Source organism: Quercus robur, chromosome 9 (genome assembly GCF_932294415.1).
Source record: "Quercus robur chromosome 9, dhQueRobu3.1, whole genome shotgun sequence".
Taxonomy (NCBI): Eukaryota; Viridiplantae; Streptophyta; class Magnoliopsida; order Fagales; family Fagaceae; genus Quercus; species Quercus robur.
In genome coordinates, this window is record NC_065542.1 from 18937530 (window position 1) to 18958893 (window position 21364).

The 21364-nt window shown below is 37.8% G+C and overlaps 2 protein-coding genes across 5 annotated transcripts in view; both read left to right on the forward strand.

Annotated features, from left to right (window-relative positions):
- LOC126698323 (BEACH domain-containing protein B) overlaps nt 1–4327 on the forward strand; it is a 51837-nt gene extending 47510 nt beyond the window's left edge. For all 3 annotated transcript variants that reach the window (XM_050395470.1, XM_050395471.1, XM_050395473.1), the window contains 2 exons: nt 144–909; nt 3839–4327. In XM_050395470.1, coding sequence (XP_050251427.1) covers nt 144–844 — 701 coding nt within the window. In that variant the 3' untranslated portion in view covers nt 845–909; nt 3839–4327. The remainder of the gene's footprint in view (nt 1–143; nt 910–3838) is intronic.
- A 1671-nt stretch (nt 4328–5998) lies between these two features.
- LOC126698329 (GATA transcription factor 25) overlaps nt 5999–21364 on the forward strand; it is a 71421-nt gene continuing 56055 nt past the window's right edge. The window contains exons 1-7 of one of the 2 annotated variants that reach the window (XM_050395478.1): nt 6000–6574; nt 6878–6958; nt 7044–7180; nt 11539–11643; nt 12170–12275; nt 13993–14052; nt 14376–14806. In XM_050395478.1, coding sequence (XP_050251435.1) covers nt 6263–6574; nt 6878–6958; nt 7044–7180; nt 11539–11643; nt 12170–12275; nt 13993–14052; nt 14376–14483 — 909 coding nt within the window. In that variant the 5' untranslated portion in view covers nt 6000–6262 and the 3' untranslated portion in view covers nt 14484–14806. Of the gene's footprint in view, nt 6575–6877; nt 6959–7043; nt 7181–11538; nt 11644–12169; nt 12276–13992; nt 14053–14375; nt 14807–21364 lie in introns of those variants that run through there. The other variant, XM_050395479.1, reaches the window with a different exon arrangement.

Here is a 21364-nt window from a genome sequence, read left to right on the forward strand (position 1 = left end):
TTTTGTGTTCATCATCAATACATCACCTCTCCCCTCTCTCTAACCCCCCCCCCCCCCCTTTTTTTTCCTGCTTTGTTTTTAATAGTTCCTTATTTACTGTAGAAATGCTTCTTACACATTGAAGATGAATTATAATACTGCAGTGACATCTGATGGAAGCATCCTTGCAACTGGAAGTTATGACACTACAGTCATGGTGTGGGAAGTTTCCCGTGGTAGAAGCCCAGAAAAGAGAGTGCGTAACTCAAATACAGAGCTACCCCGTAAAGACTATGTGATTGTTGAAACTCCCTTCCATATTCTTTGTGGGCACGATGATGTGATCACATGCTTATATGTTAGCGTGGAGCTTGATATAATTATCAGTGGGTCAAAAGATGGAACTTGTGTTTTCCATACCCTAAGGGAGGGAAGATACATAAGATCTCTACGCCATCCTTCTGGCAGTGCATTGTCAAAGCTTGTTGCCTCTCGGCATGGGCGGATCGTGCTTTATGCTGATGATGATCTCAGTTTGCACCTTTATTCAATTAATGGAAAACATATTGCTGAATCTGAATCCAATGGACGCCTCAACTGTGTGGAACTGAGTGATTGCGGTGAATTTCTGGTTTGTGCAGGTGACCAAGGGCAGATAGTTGTACGCTCTATGAACTCACTTGAGATTATAAAAAGGTATAATGGAGTTGGAAAGATAATAACATCTCTAACAGTAACCTCAGAAGAATGCTTCTTAGCTGGGACAAAAGATGGAAACCTTCTTGTGTATTCTATAGAAATTCCTCAACATCGCAAAGCCAACAATCCTCGACATGCGAAATCCAAAGTTTCTGGAACAGGATAGATCACTAGTGAACAGCATAAGTCAGGAAGTTTTTAACCGGGGCTGATCTATTTTGTTATTGCCAGGTATTCTGCAGTCATTGACATTCTAACAGATTATATCTTTCCCTATTATCTGAAATTATCCAATCAAAACATTTCCATAGAAGTTAGTTCATTGTAATTATTCTTATCCAGTGAGATGTTTCTTGGTCATATTTTTCCCTTACAACCAAATAGCATAAATCTGTATGGAGGTGCCAAAAGCCAGAAAATAATATGACACTTCGTGGCCAAGTTACATTGGATTTGCACACCATGACTGGTTGCAATTTTGCATCTTGGTTGAGAGCTCCATTACATTTTAGTTTTATATTGGTCATAATGTCTAGTTAAAAGTAGCATGCATTGCTGGGTGTGAATAAAACTATTCTTTAGTAAGATAATAGGATTTCTTCATTCTCTGGCTTTAAAAAATCCTCTTCCACTGAGAGCTTCTCCCATCATTGAAAGATTCCTTTACTCTTGATCCCACTTTCATTGGTCTCCCTGGAATTCTTATGTATTCTTCAATCTCTAGTCACACGTCAGGAAATTACCATTTAGGGTGGCCATTGTCACATCAACAGCCACTTGAAACAAGATTTCCTACTGACAGTTTGATTAGATGAGTTTGTCCCTTCAAGTTATATTTTGCTTTCCCTGTTTTTTGGATTAATTAATATGAAGCCCTTCTGATTATATTTGTATGAGCAAAACATTGCAGGGTGGGATAATGTCATCTAAGTTGTTGCTTGCTTATGTTCCTGCATACATTTGTTGGTCATGTGTGACTATATCTATTTGATGTTAAAAATATATTCCATGTGTCCCGTTTTGTTGGTCCTCATTCCATTTTGGGTTTTCCCAATTATGGTCCTCTTTGGAAAGTCAATGAACACAATGTTGATAACTTTCTTAACTTACTGATTATGTTATTTGAAAAGTCAATACCCATTTTTTATTATTAAAACAATTGTTAAATGATTAAATTCACAATTTTTCTAAGAGATCAAATCTTTTGGGACTAGTGGTAATGTATTATGGTATCAGATCCAGGCTGTATTGAGTTCAAACACTGTCTCCACTTTGTCTCCCTTTAAAAATAAAAGGGTAAAAATCTCACATACAAGCCCCCACTTATTAAGAAGTATGGGCCGACACATGAGTGGAAGTATTAAAATAATGGTTGTTGATTCACTCTTTTTTTAATAACTTACGCTTTGGGATAAGTGGTAATTTGTCATAAATTAAGGTGGGTAATTCTGGAAACTTATACCTTTTCATTTGAAAAACTATGCATTGAATAATGTTTGGTGAAAAAGTCGAATCTTCTAAACAAGGCCAATAGTATGGGAATGTGGGAGTAGTTTGAGTGCAAAAATTAAGTTATAATGAAATGTTAAATTATGATTGTTGTTTTTACTATGTACAATTTTAAGGTTTTCATTTTGGACTTCATCAGTGGTAGGGGAAAACATCCTTAAAATGATCACTTGTAAATTCTTTTATCCAAACTACATGCATCTTTTTTTTTTCTTTTTTCTTTGTTTTTTGCCTTTCACCATCTTAGTGGATGATATCTTACCCATGGTACGTGCACACATTGTGGGAAGCATTGCATTTGAAACATGTATTGATTTTTCTCTTGTTAAATCTTTATATTTGGAACATATATATCTAACCCAGCATTTCACACCTAGAGCATTTTGCAAGTGACAATGGTATCTGGACCAGATGTCATCGTATGTTGTTGCCTGTTCTCAGGTTCACTTTATCCAGCTCTCATGTGCTGATGTAATTCTCTTGCTCATGGGATGTTGACCATGTTAATTTTTTTTTTGATAAGTAAGAAGAGAATATTATTAATAAAAGAAAAGCAAGAGAAACACAAAGAGTTCATGGTAGTGAACAAAGGAAAAAAAAGGAACAAAAAGACAAAGGCATCCCCAAATCTATTCTAATAGAAGAAAGAAAATCCAAAAGGGTAGAACAATCCGAGAAACCCCAACATCGAGACCAATCAAAGAGGGTCTGCTGGCACAACTCTAATAACTGAACCACAGTTTTCTCCTCATCCTCAAAAGACCGCCAATTCCGTTCAGTCCAAATAATCCACATTAAGCAGCCTGAAACCAAATCCCAAATATCAGAGCTATGCTTCCCAAGTCAATGATACCAACAAAATAATAAGTCCACGACTGAACCTGGCATGACCCAAATGATCCCAAACAACCAAAGCATATTCATCCACAAAGAATGAGCTATCGGACAAAAAAGTAACGGTGATCCACAGATTCCACATTGCAACAACATAAACAACAATGATTCGCCAAAGGGCAACCACGAAGCATAAGATTATCCAAAGTTAGAATCTGACCATGGGCTGCTGTCCACATAAAAATATTTACAAGAGTCATATTTAGACAAAGTATATAATTTTAGGATATATCTGTAGGATATAGACAGGGAAATATAATATAACTAAACAGATTTTCATATTTACACTTAATTATAAGTAAATTGTTGTGATTTTAGGAATTTCTGAACTCTCTGTTGCTCATGGCACACTGAAATCCTGCTCAATCTTTTGACCCATAATTGCTCCCACTAACCATTTTTACATGATTTAGAGTGCATTAGTATGCTGCTTTAAGGGAGAATAACTTTTAGTTGTCTGTAGAATGATTCCTGTTGCTTTAAAACCATTGCAGGAAACCAGAGTACAATTTTAAATAGTAATATTCGGATTCATATTGCAAGGATTGCTATTACTTATTAAAAAAAAAGAGGTGCAACTCACCTTCTGGTGCTTTGTTGTGATACTCCTATAATTTTATCATTTGATTTAAGTGTGTCTGAATTCATTGTTTCTTTCATTCAATAAAGTAACAATAATTTCTTGAGTTGTTAAGTTCCTTCTAGATTTCACCTTTTCTATTTGTTTTTCTTTAATTTTTTTTCTCATCTCTTGCAGGAGCGTCTACTAAATATTGTAGAATGTTTGAGCCATGTCCATTACATGTTGAGATGTGATGGCAATGAAAGGATGCACACAGTTCCGTCAGCATTTTAATTGAACAGTTTGGAAGTGTATTCAAATTTTACTTCACAATGACATATACAGGACTCAAGCAAGCTCCAAGATGAATTTTTTTCTGACACCATGGGATGGGGAAACTGTACCTTTTATAAATTCATTCTTCCATTCATCTCCATCTTTAAAAAAGGTCAGCCTAGAATCGGTGTTGACACATACATGTACATTAAAATAATAGGTCAGAATAGAAATATTGTGTATTAAGAATAGCAGTATTCCTGCTCTTTTTCCTTCTTAAAATAGTAAGTGTTAACCCTTCAAAACGTTGTATAGATGGCTCTGATGACTTATCTAAAACAACCGAAAAGATGTATAGATAGGCTTTGATGCCTTGCTAAAAAGCATAAGGAAATTTTTTTCCCTCAACTTCATATCCAACGTATATTTTTGCGATCAAGATTGGCTACTGGTCTACATCAGCCACCGTTCAGGAGGTTTTCTTAATATCTTTACAACCTGTGGAGTGCCTAAATAGCAGTCAGGTCTTTGCGTTGTACTCGTCTCCTTTATGATAGTTTTTAGTGCCTAAGATTGCTTTAATCTCTTCGCTTTGCTGTGTTGTGCTTGTTGCATTCCTTCTATTGATCATCCTAGCTACCTATGTTGGTGCTAAGTGTGGATTGTATTTAATTTGGCGAAGATAGAATACATGTTTTTATATCATACAGAAACATGCAATATCATCTCTCTCGCAAGTATTAGGTGAAGCATGAGGTTGTGGGTTCAAGTGGCACTAAGTGCATGAGTAACTTACCAATATATATACGTACAAAAATGATATGGCCATACTCAATGAGATGGGGCGTATGCCATGTGAGACTCATAATGAAACCAAAAATGGTACAAATTCACAAAGTGTGGTTTATTTCATGTTTTCTCATCTAGAAACATTTAAAGGAATACATACAATGATAAATGCTTAATCGAAATGTAAGGCATTCTATATTGCCCCTTATGAAGAAAATACTGTTGACTTGTATATATGGTAGTATTTGTTCCTATAACAGAACACAAAACATCTACAACCAAAAATACAATGATGAAATTGATATGAGAGAGAGTTCGTTGTGTGCTATTTGAAAAATTTTGTTACATACACGGCCTGTTTGGTATATGTGTTTAAATATATATTTTTAGTTTTTAAATAATATTACACGTATTTTCATAAAATATTTTATTCACGTATTTTCAAAAAAACTAAAAACTGTTGTTTAGGTTGTGTTTGGTTCGCGTAAAACCATTTCCGAAAAGGAAAACGTTTTCATGTGTTTGGCTGTCACAAAATTCATTTTACGGAAAATTAATTTTGGTGTTTGGTTCATTTAATCATTTTACCAGAAAATGCAGAGAGAGAGAGAGAGAAGAGAGAGCCCAGATCAGAGAGAGAGAGGGACGATCGTGCCTCGCTGCGCCGACGAGCGGTGCGGTGCGATGGTCGGACGAGCGATGCGGTGCGATGGTCGGATGAGCGGCGCGGTGCGATCGTTGGACGAGCGGCGCGGTGTGATTGCGTCGCTCGTTGGCGCGGCGAGGCGCGATCGTCCCCCTCTCTCTCTGATCTGGGCTCTCTCTTCTCTCTCTCTCTCTCTTTTCGGAAGTAATTTGAAGTGAAAATGAGGGGAGTAAATGATTTCCGGGTCAAAGGTGAAATTCGTGGTCAACCGGAAATCATTTTCTGGAAAATAGTGTTTTCCGTGACAGCCAAACAGATGGATTTTTTGGAAAACGATTTCTGAAATTGGTTTTCACCCAATTCAAACGCAGCCTTAAATACGTACCGATCGGCCTGTTATTGCATATTGATTTTGTACTGTAACTAGTAACTAACAAGTGTGTAATCATTACTCTTCTATAAAACAAAAATAAAAGTTTTTTTTTTTTTTTTTTTTTTTTTTTTTGAGAGGAACAACAAAAACGAAAGCTAAATTCATACTAGGAGTCATAAAACATATTTTTATACAAAATTTTCCAACCTTTTATAAAAAAATAAAAAAAGAAAACAGGGAAATCCTTAAAAGGGGACATACCTCGTAAATATCGCCGATATTCGGGGTCACTCTTCCAATCACCCACTCCTTCATTGCATTTCATGTCCTAGCCTGTCCTTCACTCTCCTCTCTCTTCTTTCTCTCTCTCTCACAACACACACTCCTCCTTTCACACACCATCCTCTTTCTTATTCAGGCATATATTCCCTTCTCTCACTTAAAAACTCTCTCTCTCTCTCTCTCTCTTAGGGTTAGGGTTTCCTCTTTTACCTCTAATGCTCCAACATCTCTGTCTTCAATTCCTCTATTTCCAATGTACGGTCACGCCCAGACTCTGAACATGCCCAACCAGATCGCCGCCGACGATGACGACGTGTCTTGCGCCGGCGTCGAGTCCATCGACAATCCTCACATTCGCTACGAAACTCACTCCCTCGACGACGAAACCGGCGCCGTTGTCGGCGGCGTCGTTGAGGACGTCACTGCCGACGCCGTCTACGCCCATACTGGAGTCGCCACTGGAGTCTCGCCGGATATGGGGATTCAGCGCCACGACGGTACTAGCCAGCTCACTCTCTCGTTTCGAGGCCAAGTCTATGTCTTCGACTCTGTCACCCCCGACAAGGTCTCTCTCTCTGGATTTAGGGTTTGTTTGGTGTTTTTTTTTTTTTTATGTGCTGTTTGGATGCTGAGAAAATGTGCGAAACTGAAATTTTTAACAATTTAAAGTTTTCAATTTGGGACCTGAGATAACCAAAATCTGTACTCAATTGAACTAATTGTGGTTTCAATTTCACTTTTTCATTGAAAACTAAGCTAAACATTACTTAATAACCAAATTTTTACTTGTTGAGAATCCTGAATTATAAAAATATTTATAAAAAAAAGGTTTTGATTGTAATGATGTGTTTTTGGTTTGCAATTTAAGGTTCAAGCTGTGTTGCTACTATTGGGGGGATGTGAATTAACATCGGGGCCACAAGCGGACATGATGAATCAGAACCAGAGGGTATTTCAAATTAACCATTAATGTTTTAGACTTGAAATTGTTAATGGCTGTTTTTCTAAATTGCTTGCATTTTCTTTTTCTTTAGGGTGGTGTAATGGATTATCCCGTAAAGTGTAGTCAACCGCACAGAGCAGCTTCATTAAATAGGTTCCGCCAGAAGAGAAAAGAACGTTGCTTTGATAAGAAAGTTAGATATAGTGTCCGTCAAGAAGTTGCACTCAGGTTTGGTGATTTCTTCTTATTTTTTTCCCCCCAAAATAGATTTTAGCTCTATGGATTAAATATAAATTAATATAGAAGTGAGAAATAAGTAACCAATGGGGTGATGGGCTAGGTAATTTTCCTTGCCAAATTGGTACTGACATGTGTAAAATGGATATTATTTCTTGTTGTCTCGTCTTCTCTTGAGCCATTTGATATGGCATGGTTATAACTTTAGGGAAAAGTTAACGGATGTCCTCAGGGAATTGGTTTAGGAAATATTTTTAGAAATTTTTTAAGGGAAAAGAAAAAAGCAACTAACTTTTTTGACATTTTTGACATATTTTCCATGAATGTGGTATTAAAATTTTTTCCTATAGGCTATAAAGGTCTATTAACAAATGTCCTAAGGGCACCCATTAATGGGACCCATAATTTAATCCATATGCAGTTCATTTTAATAACTCATTGAGCTTAGAAAGCTCATGCTTTTCTCATAAATGCAATTTGATTTGTAATGATGTCTAAACCTATAAATGCTATTGATATGGGTAGATGTTGAACTTGTTAGGTGGATGTAACTTTGTCTTAGTTATATTTGTTAGGTCATTCCTTTTTTTGGGTATCACTCTTCTAGTCCCTAGAAGCTGAATTTACTTTTAACTGACTTGTTTATATGGCATTTCTTTCTACTAGCAAATTTATAGTTATTGAAACTTGAATGATTCAAATAATTCATCAAATTGTAGCCACCTTTGTGAATGTTATGCATAAGGGATTCTCCAACTAATCTATATTATTAGGGGCTTGGATGATATAGGTACCAAGAACTGATCTTTTTACAAATGGATCTCTGTATAGAGAAACACTTGAGTCCTCCTTTAAGAAACAATCTTAATGTAGATATCTGATCTGCTGGGGAAGTACTTGTCAAACTGTAGATAGCCACATGATATAAACACAATATAAAAAGAAAAATTGAAAGAAATTACCATTTGTTTTTTAGGAGAATCTATAAATTGCACATAAGCTCTACCAATGTATATATTAATAGGCACGTATTTGTAATTGGTAAGTTAGGTATCCACTCAGTATATCTTGAATTGGCAATGTCACATTCCCTCATTCTTATGGGGGGAGGAAATGTCGTTTGAGCTAGATACGATATACTCCAATATCCCAAGTAGAGAGGGCCCTGATTGCATTAGCCAAAGGTTGGATGTAAATGGTGAGTTTGAGGTTTTCTCTTAATATTAGGCTTTGAGAGGCTTCAATGATCTGGCTTTCTTTTGGGAAAGTACTTGGTGCACTAAGGCTCCCAAAGAGTTGCATTCTTTGTATGGATAGCAGCACAGGGGGGAAGATATGGTTGGAGGGAATTGGTACACATTTCCTTTGATTACATGTAGTTCCCTTATGCCTTTTGTGGACACTGTGGAGAGAGAAGAATCAGTGAACTTTCAAAGATGTGGAAGCAGCATTGCTTGGCTGAAGTCATTTTTCATATGACTATTTGAATGGTCTTGTGTGTTAGGTCGTGGCAAGATAAATTTTGTTGTAGATTTTATTGATTCTATTTCTTTCTGTTTTTGCATCTCCTTCTCTATAATTTTTAGGACTACTTCATGTCTGCTTCCTGTATAGATCCTTCAGTTTTATTGAAAAAACTCATAATACTTGGTATGGTTCTCTTTTAGTGGTCGGACTTGTTTGACATAAAGTATTTCTTCTCACTTCTCATTTATCGTTGGGGTGGGGGGGGGGGGGGGGACTATTTGTTCTCACATATTTGCTTATTTTTATTTTCTAGAGGGCACTATGCCCAATAGAAGGTATGTAAAGCAAATAAGATAACACATTTTTGGGGGCAAAAGTTGGGGATGCTCATGTGGGGCAAGTGTTGTGCTCCTACGTGCTTATTTAACATCAAATCCTCAACTTACCCATTTATAGCATTCCTGTAAGGGGGATTGGGGAGGACAAGGGATGTTGGCTTCCTTGTAAGAGTAAGGGGTTTACGGTTACTGTGTACTACCATCTTCTAGTTGGCCACAGTGATCAGATTTTCCCTTGGAAAAGCATTTGGAAGCAGAAGATTCCCTCTAGAGTGGCTTTCTTTGTTTGGACCGCTGCCTTGGGGAAATGTCTAACAATTGACAATTTAAGGAAAAGAAAGGTTTGCATTTTGGATTGGTGTTATATGTGCAAGTGTAACAGTAAAACCATTGACCATCAATTCCTTCATTGTCCGGCTGCTCTGGAGTTTTGGGATATGGTTTTTGGTTTATTTGGAGTTTGTTGGGTTATGCCAATGTCTGTTGTTGAGCTTTTTGCTTGTTGGCAAGGTCGATTTGGTTGCCATCGCAATGGAGATATATGGATGGTTGTTCCTCATTGTTTGATTGTTTGATGTGGTGTATTTGGAAGGAAAGAAATAGTAGGTGTTTTGAAGACAATGAGCATTCTATGCCTGATCTCAAGCTTCTTTTTTTTAGAACCTTATTGGACTGGTTCTCTGTATGAAGAAACCATCATTTTTCTTCTTTTTTGGATTTTCTTGATTTGTGTAATTTTTGTATTTGATATGTACACCCCTGTATACTTCCTGTGTACTTGGGTGTCTCTCTCTTTTCATTATCAATAAATCCTTATTACTTATCAAAAAAAAAAAAAAAATGTATGGAAAAGCAATTGAGAACTTGAAGATATTAAACATAATTTGTCATGCACAATTGCCTACTAAAGCAAAAGGAATAACTTACATTTAATTCATTATAGCCTTTTGACTTCAAATTGAGCTATCTATCAAGTTAGCATTCATGTTTCACTGTAAGCACTGATGTCATTGAGGATAGCATTCCAGGTAGCCACATTTTTTTCCCTTTCTTTAAACTGTTTGGGACTAAGGCTTTGTTGCTGTAGTTGAAACAACTCCACACCTCATTGGACTTGACCTCACCCACCATGCTATTCTTATGATGGATTTGGAAGTCCGATCAACCTAAAGGCCATTGGTGTAGCCACCAATTTTTTTAAGCAGAAAATTAATTCATTCCATGCTTAAACTGTATCTTTTCAGTAGGGCAAGTCTATCTATCAATCAAATGAAATTCAATTAGGGTCAGTTTTGAAACAATTCCTTGCATTGATATTAATTAAATCCAGTCTTAATAGACCATTTTTAGTTTACCATACTCGCTAGTTTATCCTATACGCTATGCTCACTAGATAAATTTTATTTACCCTTCCTGAATAGTCCACTGTTTGCATTCTATTTTTAGCAATCCCCTTTGATTACAGAGTAATGGGACCAAGAGAGTGAGTTACCCCTAGGCATAGTACCCCGAATCCCCCCTATTGAGCCAGCATTGTAGTTTACCACATGTAGAATTTTATTCCTATGAAAGGGTGAGAATGGGCTGTCACTCTGTTATGATTCTAGTGTCCCACATTGGTTAAGTGTAAGCTTAACCATGTGTTTATAAGCTCTTGGGTACCCTCCCCTTGTAAGCCAGTTTTCAAGGGTGAGTTCTACCCATGAGTTGTAACTTACTCCCCCCGTCCACTCCTTGCAATGACCCATGGGTATGTTATGATCCTAGTGTCCCACATTGGTTTAGTGTAAGCTTAGCCATGTGTTTATAAGCTCTTGGGCACCCTCCCCTTGTAAGCCAGTTTTCAAGGGTGAGTTCTACCCATGGGTTGTAACTTACTCCCCCTGTCCACTCCTTGCAATGACCCATGGGTCTATGTGTCCATATAGGTCTTGTTCATGGATTAACGAAAATGTGCAAAAGCTCTATTTGCCTCTGCCACTCTATGAGTCTCTTCCTTTTTACACGTGGCATCACCGCTCCCTTTGGAAGCATCCACTAATTCGGCATCACCGCTCCCTTTGGAAGCATCCACTAATTCGGAACTTAACCTGATCTCGTTGGGCATGGAGAAGCATTGGGAACCCCAATTTCAACAACCACCACAAATACTTTTTACCTAGGCCATGAAGGTTTCTGGAGGGTGCAGGGCCTTTTTACCCTAATCTAGCTGTCTATTGCATCATTCTTACAAATAATTTTAACTTATATACATAAGGTCACTTTTGCAAATGATTATTTGTATACTTTTGGCTGTCTGAATTGACTTTGATCCTTGCTATGCAATACAGAATTTCAGATATACATTAAAGTTTGCACTTTCCACAGCTGGTTGCATCAGCCATCTTTGAAATAGAATATGATAGGGAACAAAAGCATTTTTTTCCACTGCTTGTCATTTATTGATGGTTTGCATTATTCTTTTGTCGGTTGTTATTATTGTGACACTCGATGTGGCCATTCATTCCTTTTCTGTTTCTGAGAATATATGTTTTACTGCACCAGGATGCAGCGTAATAAGGGTCAATTTACTTCTGCTAGAAAGTCTGACGGAGCTTATGATTGGGGTGTCCAGGAGTCAGGGCAAGATGATAGTCCACCAGAAACCTCGTGAGTTCAATCCTGAACGCTTTTAATCTCACTGTTGGATGTACTTTTCCTTTTCCAAACTTCTTAACTTATAGGCTAAACTAAACTTTGGCCCTTGAAATATGTTTATGCTCCAATGTATTCCCTAGATTTTAGTAAGTTCCAATTTTGACTCTAAAATTTTTTAATTTTTAGCAATTTAGTTCTTCCATTAATATAACTAACAAAGTAGTTACAAAAATTGATGATGTGAGAAAACATTGGAATGATACATGTCATCCATTTCTGTGATGGCATCAATTTGACAGGACTAAATTGCTTACAATGGAGATTCTCAAGGACAAAATTTGCCATTTTTTAAAATTTAGGGACCAAATTAAAACCTCTGCTTTATTGCAGGAACTGAAAGTATAGGTAGCCTAAATTATATTTCTTTTTCTGTTTTCATGTGAGTTGTATTATATGTTTATTGTATCAGACTTCTAATGTGTATTTACACCTTAATATTGCTACATCTTTACTATTTGTGTTCTGCATGCTTGTCTAGATGTACACACTGTGGCATAAGTTCAAAGGCCACCCCAATGATGCGGCGGGGGCCATCTGGTCCAAGGTCTCTTTGCAATGCCTGTGGACTTTTTTGGGCAAACAGGGTTAGTATTCCTTGAATATTTTGAAGCCTTATTATCTTCAATGCCTTTTAAAAGAAAATGTATGAAAAGTTCGATTCCATTGCTTCTTGGGATGGCTGTTTAAAAGAATAAATACTAACACCACTTATTTTTAGTAATTTCACAATTTCTTAATAACTTGCTGAGGTGGCTAGTTGTGAGTGGTGGGGGAAAAATGGTGTTAGTGATGGGCTTATGTGAAAGAGATTGTTCACCATTGGCACCTTACCATTCAGCTAGTTGTGAAAAAAGTTGTGTTTGAAAAACGATATTCATTCTTGGCTTCATTGGTACAGTGATACATATCACATCTTACATGTTGGTTGCTATGTAAACAGTTTATTTGTTGCACTTATGCGTCAAATTATAGGATTCATTGACAAATGGTAGGCCCTTTTGTAGTTGTACTCTAGTTATGTAATGTATTATAAACCCGGTTTAAAACACTAGTATTACTATTTTTGTGTGTGTTCTAATAAGTATTATTGTTTACTTCAAAAAAAATAAAAATAATAGGGATGTTTATCCCACATTGGTCATATTGGTCATGTGTGTCTAGTGTTCGCTGTTTATAACTCCAGTCTACAACTACAAAAGTTAGGCCCTTTTGTAGTTGTATTCTGGTTATGTAATGTATTATAAATTCGGTTTAAAACAGTATTACTATTTTTTTGTGTGGTCTAATAAATATTACTATTTACTTAAAAAAAAAAAAGGATGTTTATCCCACATTAATTGTGTGTGTCTAGTGTCCATTGTTTATAACCTCAGTCTACAATTACAAAGGTGAGGTTCTTTTGTAGTTGTATTCTGGTTATGTAATATATTATAAACCCGGTTTAAAACACTAGTATTACTATTTTCGTGTGTGTTCTAATAAGAATTATTGTTTACTAAAAAAAAAAAAAAAAATGGTAAGCAATTCAAGAAAAGGACTAATAGTTGCAAAAATTGTGATTTGTTAATCTTTTTTGGAAAAGGTAGTTATTGTCAGATATTTTTGAAATGTTAGAGCTGTTTTTTTGGAGAGGAAGAAATATTAGAACTTAGAAGTTCCAAAATAAATACTAATAGTTGAGGGCAAATTACCTACATTTATCAAAAAAAATATGGTTGAGGGAAAATTATCTACAGAAGTTCCATACCTTATGTTTAATGTTTTTTTTCTTCACCGACTCAATAAAGAGGTGATTGTGATCTGGCAATGTGTTTGCCTGTGTTCATAGTTTAATCATGGTGTTGTAATTAAAATAAATGAACTAGTGTTCAATATAATTATGTGCAAAGGAATTAAAGACATTCTATTGTAAGAAATGTACCCTTATATCTACTTTGCATCTTTTTCAAGGTCTGGTTCTCCACAAGGGCATCCCCAGTTTCTATGTGTTTGTGTGGAGAACCCATCGTGAATTAGTTGGATTAAGTCCTTCTCCAGCCTTAACTCATTAGTCGAGATGTTTGCAATAACTCATGGATTACTGGAGATTTATCAAATAATATCTGGCCTTATACTATTTGCACGGTTACTCTTAAGATTTCTGGCTGCTCTTGTTCTTCGTGCTCTCCACTGATTATTCTACCATCAAATTATATGCCACTGATCTGTTCAGCACATACTTTAATTAAAGACTTCTTTGTGCATCTCCATCTTTACTGCATTCAGTATTATCCAACTTTTTTGTCAAATTGAACTCTGCAGGGTACATTGAGGGATCTCTCCAAGAAAACTCAGGATCATTCTATGGCCACGGCTGAGCAGGTAATACTTATATGACTAGTGTATTAATATCATGCTTTAGGTATTATTCTGTTTACATTCGTTTCGGGTCTGTTTGGGATCTGTTTATTTTGCTGAAACTGAAATTTTTTTGCTAAAAGTACTGTAAATAAAGGTAAATGTTAGTTGAAATAGTATAGTAAGATCCATAAATAGTACCAAAAAGTGTAGCGAGACTCGTGAATAGTAGCAAAAAAAGTTGAATAATAAAATAAATTGGCAAAAAATAAGCTAGCCAAACAAACACTTCATAGTCCCGGTAATTTTAATGTCCTTTGTTTTTGGCATTTTTATTCTTTGATTAGGTCGAAGGTGAAGCTAATGATTCAGACTGTGGACCTGCCATTCATGCAAACAACAATCTCATTACTTACTCTAATGGTGATAACTCAGCTTTAATGGCTGAGCACTGAACTGTGAGTTATCTTTACAGAGGAGGTCATAGCAGTTGCCTCTGGCGTCATTCAAGTAGGTCTTCTAGTAATTCCTTATGTCTTGTCCATCCTATCCAATGTACAGATGTAATAGTGCCTTCATCAATACAAAGGGGTCATCTCCTTTTATATCTTGGGACTAGAACGGACTATCTAAATGGATCCATCTTATACTGTCATGAAGCCATAATATTGGTAATTTGTATACCATAACTCCACCCCAATAGTACAGTTTGGTGAAAATCTATGGCATTTTCTTCTTCTCCTCCTCAAATCTTTTTAATGAAACATTTAGTTGTCTATGTGATTGGTTTAGTGTTAGCAGATCAAAAATTACTCCAAATATGAGTTGGTCATTGTCGTTCCCCATGTTCAAAGCACAGTTTTCTTTGAGTTTGAACACTTATAACCCAAGTTTTGGCTATTCTTTCATATTGTGTAGTTTCTATACTTTTTATTTTTTATTTTTGTTGATAAGTAATAAGAATTCATTGATAATAAAAAAGAGACACCCAAGCACATAGGGAGTATACAGGGTTGAACAAGTCAAGAATGAAAATTACAAAAGTCAAGTAAATCCAAAATAGAAAAAGGTTGGTTTCTCCACATAGAGAGCTAGTCAAGTAAAGTTCAGATGAAAAGAAGCTTGAGGTTAGGCATAGCACGCTCAATGTCTTCAAAGCATCTACTATTCCTCTCCTTCCAAATACACCACATCAAACAAAGAGGAACGACCTTCCAAATAACTCCATTGCGGTGGCGACCAAAGCGACCTTGCCAGCAGGCAAAGAGCCCAATAACAGACAAAGGCATGACCCAACACACTCCAAATAAACCAAAAACCATATCCCATAACTCCGAAGCAACCGGGCAATGAAGGAAAAGATGGTCAACACTTTCACTGTTACACACCAATCCATAATGCAAACCTTTCTTTTCCTTAGATTGTCAATAGTCAAACATTTCCCTAAGGCTGTAGTCCAAACAAAAAAAGCCACTCTAGAGGGGATCTTCTACTTCCAAATGCTTTTCCAAAGGAAAAATTGCTCACTATGGCCAACAAGAAGATGGTAGTATGTACTAACCGTGAACCCCCTACTCTTACAAGGCAGCCAATATCTCTTATCCTCCTCGATTCCCCTTACAGGAGTGCTATAAATGGAATTGATGAAGCTCCTGAAAGCTTCCAATTCATGATTATGCACCTCCCTACAAAACTGAATCTCCTAATGGAGGACTCCATTGGAGTACCTCATTAGATCCGCCACACTTGCCTCTTTGCTACAACTAATCCTATATAATTCGGGATAGCGGACTGCGAGAGAAGAAGTCCCACACCAACAATCTAGCCAAAACTGCACTTTTGAACCATCTCTAATATCATACATAATAAACTGAGATAAAGAGTGCCACCCCCTGCTAATATTTTTCCACAAATTGACACCATAAGGACCAGAGGAAGAGCTAGAACACCAACCACCCCAATCACAACCATACTTTACCTCTATCACTCGACGCCAAAGAGCATCCATTTCTTGCCCAAATCTCCAAAGCCATTTCCCTAAAAGAGCTATATTGAAAGTTCTCAGGTTCCTAATCTCTAAACCACCTGAAGAAAGCGGGGTACACATCGTAGACCAATCAACCAGATGAAATTTGGGCTCATCTCCTAGGCCACCCCACAGAAAGTCCCGCTGAAGTCTAGCAATACGGTTGGCCACAGAGGCAAGAATAGGGAATAAAGAGAGAAAATAAGTAGGAAAGTTAGAGAGAGTGCTTTTAATTAAAGTGACTCTACCTCCCTTGGATAAATATAATTTTTTCCAGCCTGCTAATTTTCTTTCCATCTTCTCAAGAATTGGATTCCAAATAGACTTGTCTTTAAATTTTTCCCCCAAAGGAAGACCCAAATATTTCATTGGGAGAGACCCTTGTTTGCAGCCTAAGACAGCCACCAAAAGATCCATGTTATGAACAACCCCCACAGCCACCAGTTCAGACTTACCCAAATTGACCTTCAGACCAGACAGCCTCAAACCAAATGAGCACCATACGGAGAATCAGCATTTGATCAATATTAGCATCACAAAAAATTAGAGTATCATCAGCGAAAAAGAGATGAGAAACCATCAAAGATCTACCAGCAGAAGCACCTGCATTAAAACCTGACAAACGGCCTTCATGGACAGCCTTATCCAACATTCTAATGACTGCCTCCATAACCAAAACAAATAATAAGGGGGACAAATGATCACCTTGCCGCAACCCCCTAGAACTTCCAAAGAACCCATGGGGAGTACCATTAATAAGGATAGAAAAACGAACAGTAGATAAACAAAAAGAGATCCATCGCCTCCACTTATCAAGAAAACCACAACGCTCAAGCAAGAGAGTAAGAAAACCCCAGTTCACATGATCAAAGGCCTTCTCAATGTCCAGTTTGCATAACAACCCTGGCTGACCAGACTTCAATCTACTATCAAGACATTCATTAGCAATAATAATAGAATCGAGAATTTGCCTATTAAGAATAAAGGCATTCTGAGGAGCAAAGATGATCTCGCCTAAAACTAAGTGAAGACGAGAAGCCAAAACTTTAGCAAGAATTTTATAAACCCCCCCCCCCCCCCCCAATAAGGCTAATGGGCCGAAAGTCTTTTATTTCCACTGCTGCAGCTTTTTTAGGAATGAGAGCAATGAAGGTTGCATTCAAGCTTTTTTCAAACTGGCCAGTGACATGGAAGTGGTGGAACACAGCCATGATGTCTGTTTTGAGAATCCCCCAGCAAGCTTGAAAGAAAGCCATCGAATAACCGTCAGGCCCAAGAGATTTATCCCCATTAAACTCCTTGATGACTTCTAAAACCTCAGAATCCTCGAAAGGTTTCACTAACCAATCCACATTGTCCCCAGAAATACATGGGAAATCCAATACATCCGGGAAAGGGTGCTGCACTTGCTGCTCAGAGTATAGGTTCATAAAGAATTGTTCAACATGGTCAACGATCCTATCCTGGTTGGTAGTCACAGCCCCATCAATCATAAGGGTTTCAATACAATTATTTCTTCTATTAGAATTAGCCATCCTGTGAAAAAATCTCGTATTGGAGTCGCCCTCCTTTAAAAATAACACTTTGGACTTTTGCCTCCAACTAATCTCCTCAAGCAAGGCAGCCTTCTCAAGATCAGCGCGAAAGGAAGCTTGATCCAATTTTTCCTCTTCAGATAAGGGTTGAAAGTCCTCTTTTACATCTAAAGCATTCAACTTACTCCATAGCTGCTGCTTCTTTACTGTGATATTGCCGAAATCTGACTCGTTCCACTTCTTTAGGTCCGATTTTAGAGCAGTCAACTTCTTGGCAAGAATGTAACTAGGGGTCCCTTGAAAATGGTAATTCTCCCACCACGACTTCACCTTATCTAAGAACCCTTCCGCCTTCAACCACATATTCTCAAAACGAAAAGGAATTCGCCCTCTTTGATGACTCCCACTCTCCAAAAGAATAGGGAAGTGATCGGATAACACTCCAGGAAGCCTTTTTTGGGAGAAGTGAGTGAAGTGATCTACTAGAGCCGGAGAGAAGAGAAACCGATCAATTCTAGAGGCAGAGGTGGAGTTAGACCAAGAGAAAAGACCTCCCTCTAAAGGATTATCCATAAGCCCATGAAGAGAAATAAAATCCGAGAAATCATACATGCAACGAGAGAATCTTCCCGCCCCTAGTCTCTCCGATGGAAAGCGGATGACATTAAAATCACCTCCCAAACACCAAGGCAAATTCCACCAACTGATTAAGCCTGCCAGCTCTTCCCACATAAATTGATGATTGATTAAGCCTGCCAGCTCTTCCCACATAAATTGACGATTCCTGTTCAAATTTGGACCATAGATACCAGTGAAGGCCCACTCAAAATGATCACTAACATTTTTGAACCTACACGAAATCGAAAAATTCCCCACTGCTTCCTCTAACTTTTCCACCACCCTTCTATCCCACATGAGAAGGATACCACCGGAAGCACCCTCAGAGCCCAAATATAACCAATCAATGAAGGGACAACTCCATATGCTTCTAACTAGACCTCTAGTAACCCATTCCAATTTTGTCTCTTGCAAACAAACAATATCAGCCCTCCAAGAGCGTAAAAAATTGCGAATCTTGAGCCGTTTTTCCTTGTCATTCAAACCTCTAACATTCCAGGATATAATCTTCAAATTCATTGGGAAACAATATGAGCCTTGTCCTTACCATAACTAGAGCGTCTTGAAGACGCGGAACCATAATTGATAGAGTTAAATAAACCCCTTAATTCCCTTATTCCTTTCCTCCCTAAGCTCTTCTCGGCTTTGTCAGTTTTATCCTTAATAGCCCTCTGCTGTATCTCAGTTTCAACAGCCAACAGGAATTTGGTTGCTGGCTCTTCTAAACCTTTAAGGGAAGTCCCAAGAAAATCATCAAAGCCACTGAATTTATCTTGAAACCATTCCGAGTAACTGCCCTTACCCAACAAAGTTTCTACTACCAGAGTTGTTGGCTGATCAGAAATATCCGTGGCACCCAAAGGCAAAGAGAAAGCTAGAGGATCGACATTGAGAGGTGGCGAAGAATCAATGAATTGAGAGGCATCCTCGGAGCAAAAATCTGAAGACCAATCCTCCATAATCACATCAATCCCTTTTTCCGACTCAGAATTAAGCTCCTTAGATTCCGAAGCCTTCCCCGGAATTATCGCTAATTGGTTTAAGTCGTCCACTCCGACAACGTCATCTCCCGGAGGTAAAGAAATTTGAATTGGGACTGCCACCCTCTTCCCATCTCGTAATTCGAGAACCCACTGCTTGGAATTCCCCCATTTCTTGATAACATCGTTTGTGTGCTGATGAATGATCTATTGGATGTTATGTTGCAAATCCACATCATCATCGGAGCACAAGGATTCATTCAAGGAAGCATTGGAGGACAAAGACTCTGTGACAGAGGCCTTGGAGTTGTCGAGCACTGAGAGAAGCTTTTCGGTGCATGTCGGATCCATGTGGGTCAGAGAAGGCACAGCGTCGGACATCTCGCTACCCATAAATGAAGGTGCCAAAGAGAAAGGGTGAGTGGGAGGGGTTTGCGAGGAGTATGGGTGGGTCAGGTATTGAGTCAAAGAGGGCCGGTGGGGTTTGGGCTTCCATTTATAAATGGGTTTAATATTGGGCTTTGGGTTAGAGGCTGGAAGGGCTTTGGGTTTAGTATTAGGCCACCCGAAGGCTCTGGTTTGAGTGGGCTTTGGGTTTGAGGCTTGAAATGGCTTAGGGGTTGAGTGTCGGCCAACTGTAGGATGTTTGGGCTTAAAGGAATCAATGGGTTTTGGGTTAGAGGGTTGGCTAAGTGAGGAGTCCACCTCAGTGACTTTGGACCAACTGATCTCCCACGTACCAAGAGGCCCACGAACCAGTCTAAAATAAAGATCTAATTGCACCTCACCTTTAGTCCCATCAGAGGAGACAGGAGAGAGCTGCGTCCTGATCAGAGCTTTCTCCTTCCCAAGGCAGCTCTCGCGAGAATCCTGGGTCTGAGAACCTAGATTTGCTATGTTAGGATTTCGAGAGTCCAACATTAAATGTTGAGGATTTACTTTGTCGTGAGAATCCTGGGTCTGAGGAAGCTCCTCTGCTGCCAACCTGTGAGCTTTGGGCTCACTCTGACGACCTTGCACCACTGCTGCTGCAAAGGATTTGGAGGCTTGAAATTTAGACCCAGGTAGGAGTTTTGGGGGCAGATTAATGGCAAGATTCCCCGGAGCTAAAACCTTCTTCAAATGCCAAACAAAACCTCTCTAACCATTGCCCATTCTTCCTTCCGGAATTACTAAGAAACCTTTCCAACGACCATGTAAAAGTTCAGAAATCATAAGAAAAGAACCATGAGGATTGGAACCTGATTGTAGAATAAACACCGTCTCGCCCTCTCTAACAGTACGAGTAAAGTGTCCAGGGGACTCAAAAGTAAATAAAATTCTCCATTATAGAGAACAGTCTCTTAGCACTCTCTTTGCCCAAGAACACTGATCGGAGAGAATCTCTGCCTCTCTCAAAGATACGCAATAAGAAAAAAGTACCCCCTTCTTCAACAGAAAATTCAAAAGATTTTGACTCAATGAAGAAAAAGAGAGAGCCACCCATGACATAAGCTACCCGATTGATCTTCTGGAATGTTGTCAAGGACATTTGTCACTCTAGTATTGCTCCAATTTTATATTTAGGGTCCGTTTGGCCCACAATTTTAAGTGGAAAATACTCGGTTTTAGATGAAATCATAGATGCCTTAGCGACCTATCCAAACTCACGTTTTTAGAAATCTAAAAACGTTTCACCTTTGTAATTCACATGGACTAGCGAGTTTCAAAATGAATTAAATTAACCTCTTTTGAAGCCCCCAATTAAATCTCGACAGATTACATGGTTGAATTCTAGTAATTTGGTTTATGATCTGAAGTGCGGTTTAATTTAGGATAAAGTTTAGCTACAAAATTAGTTGTAGTTGTAGCCTAAGGCTACAACCCTATTTAATAAAATAAATATTACTACATATATTAAAAATCTAAGGTTATTTTGGTAACAGTTTTTGTTTTATATTTTCAAAAACTTGTTTTTGGGAATATAAAGAAAAACAATTTTCTTGTATTTTTGAAATCAAAAATATGTTTGGTTAGTTGAAATTAAAAAGATAATTTTTTGAAGAAAAAAAAAAAAGAAAATACTAAAATATGTTGTTACTAGGATTTGAATTCTAATGCTAACTCATTAAATGAGATAGATTCATTAAATTAAATGCGTGTTTTCATTGACTTTTGAAAATTAGAAATTAAAAACA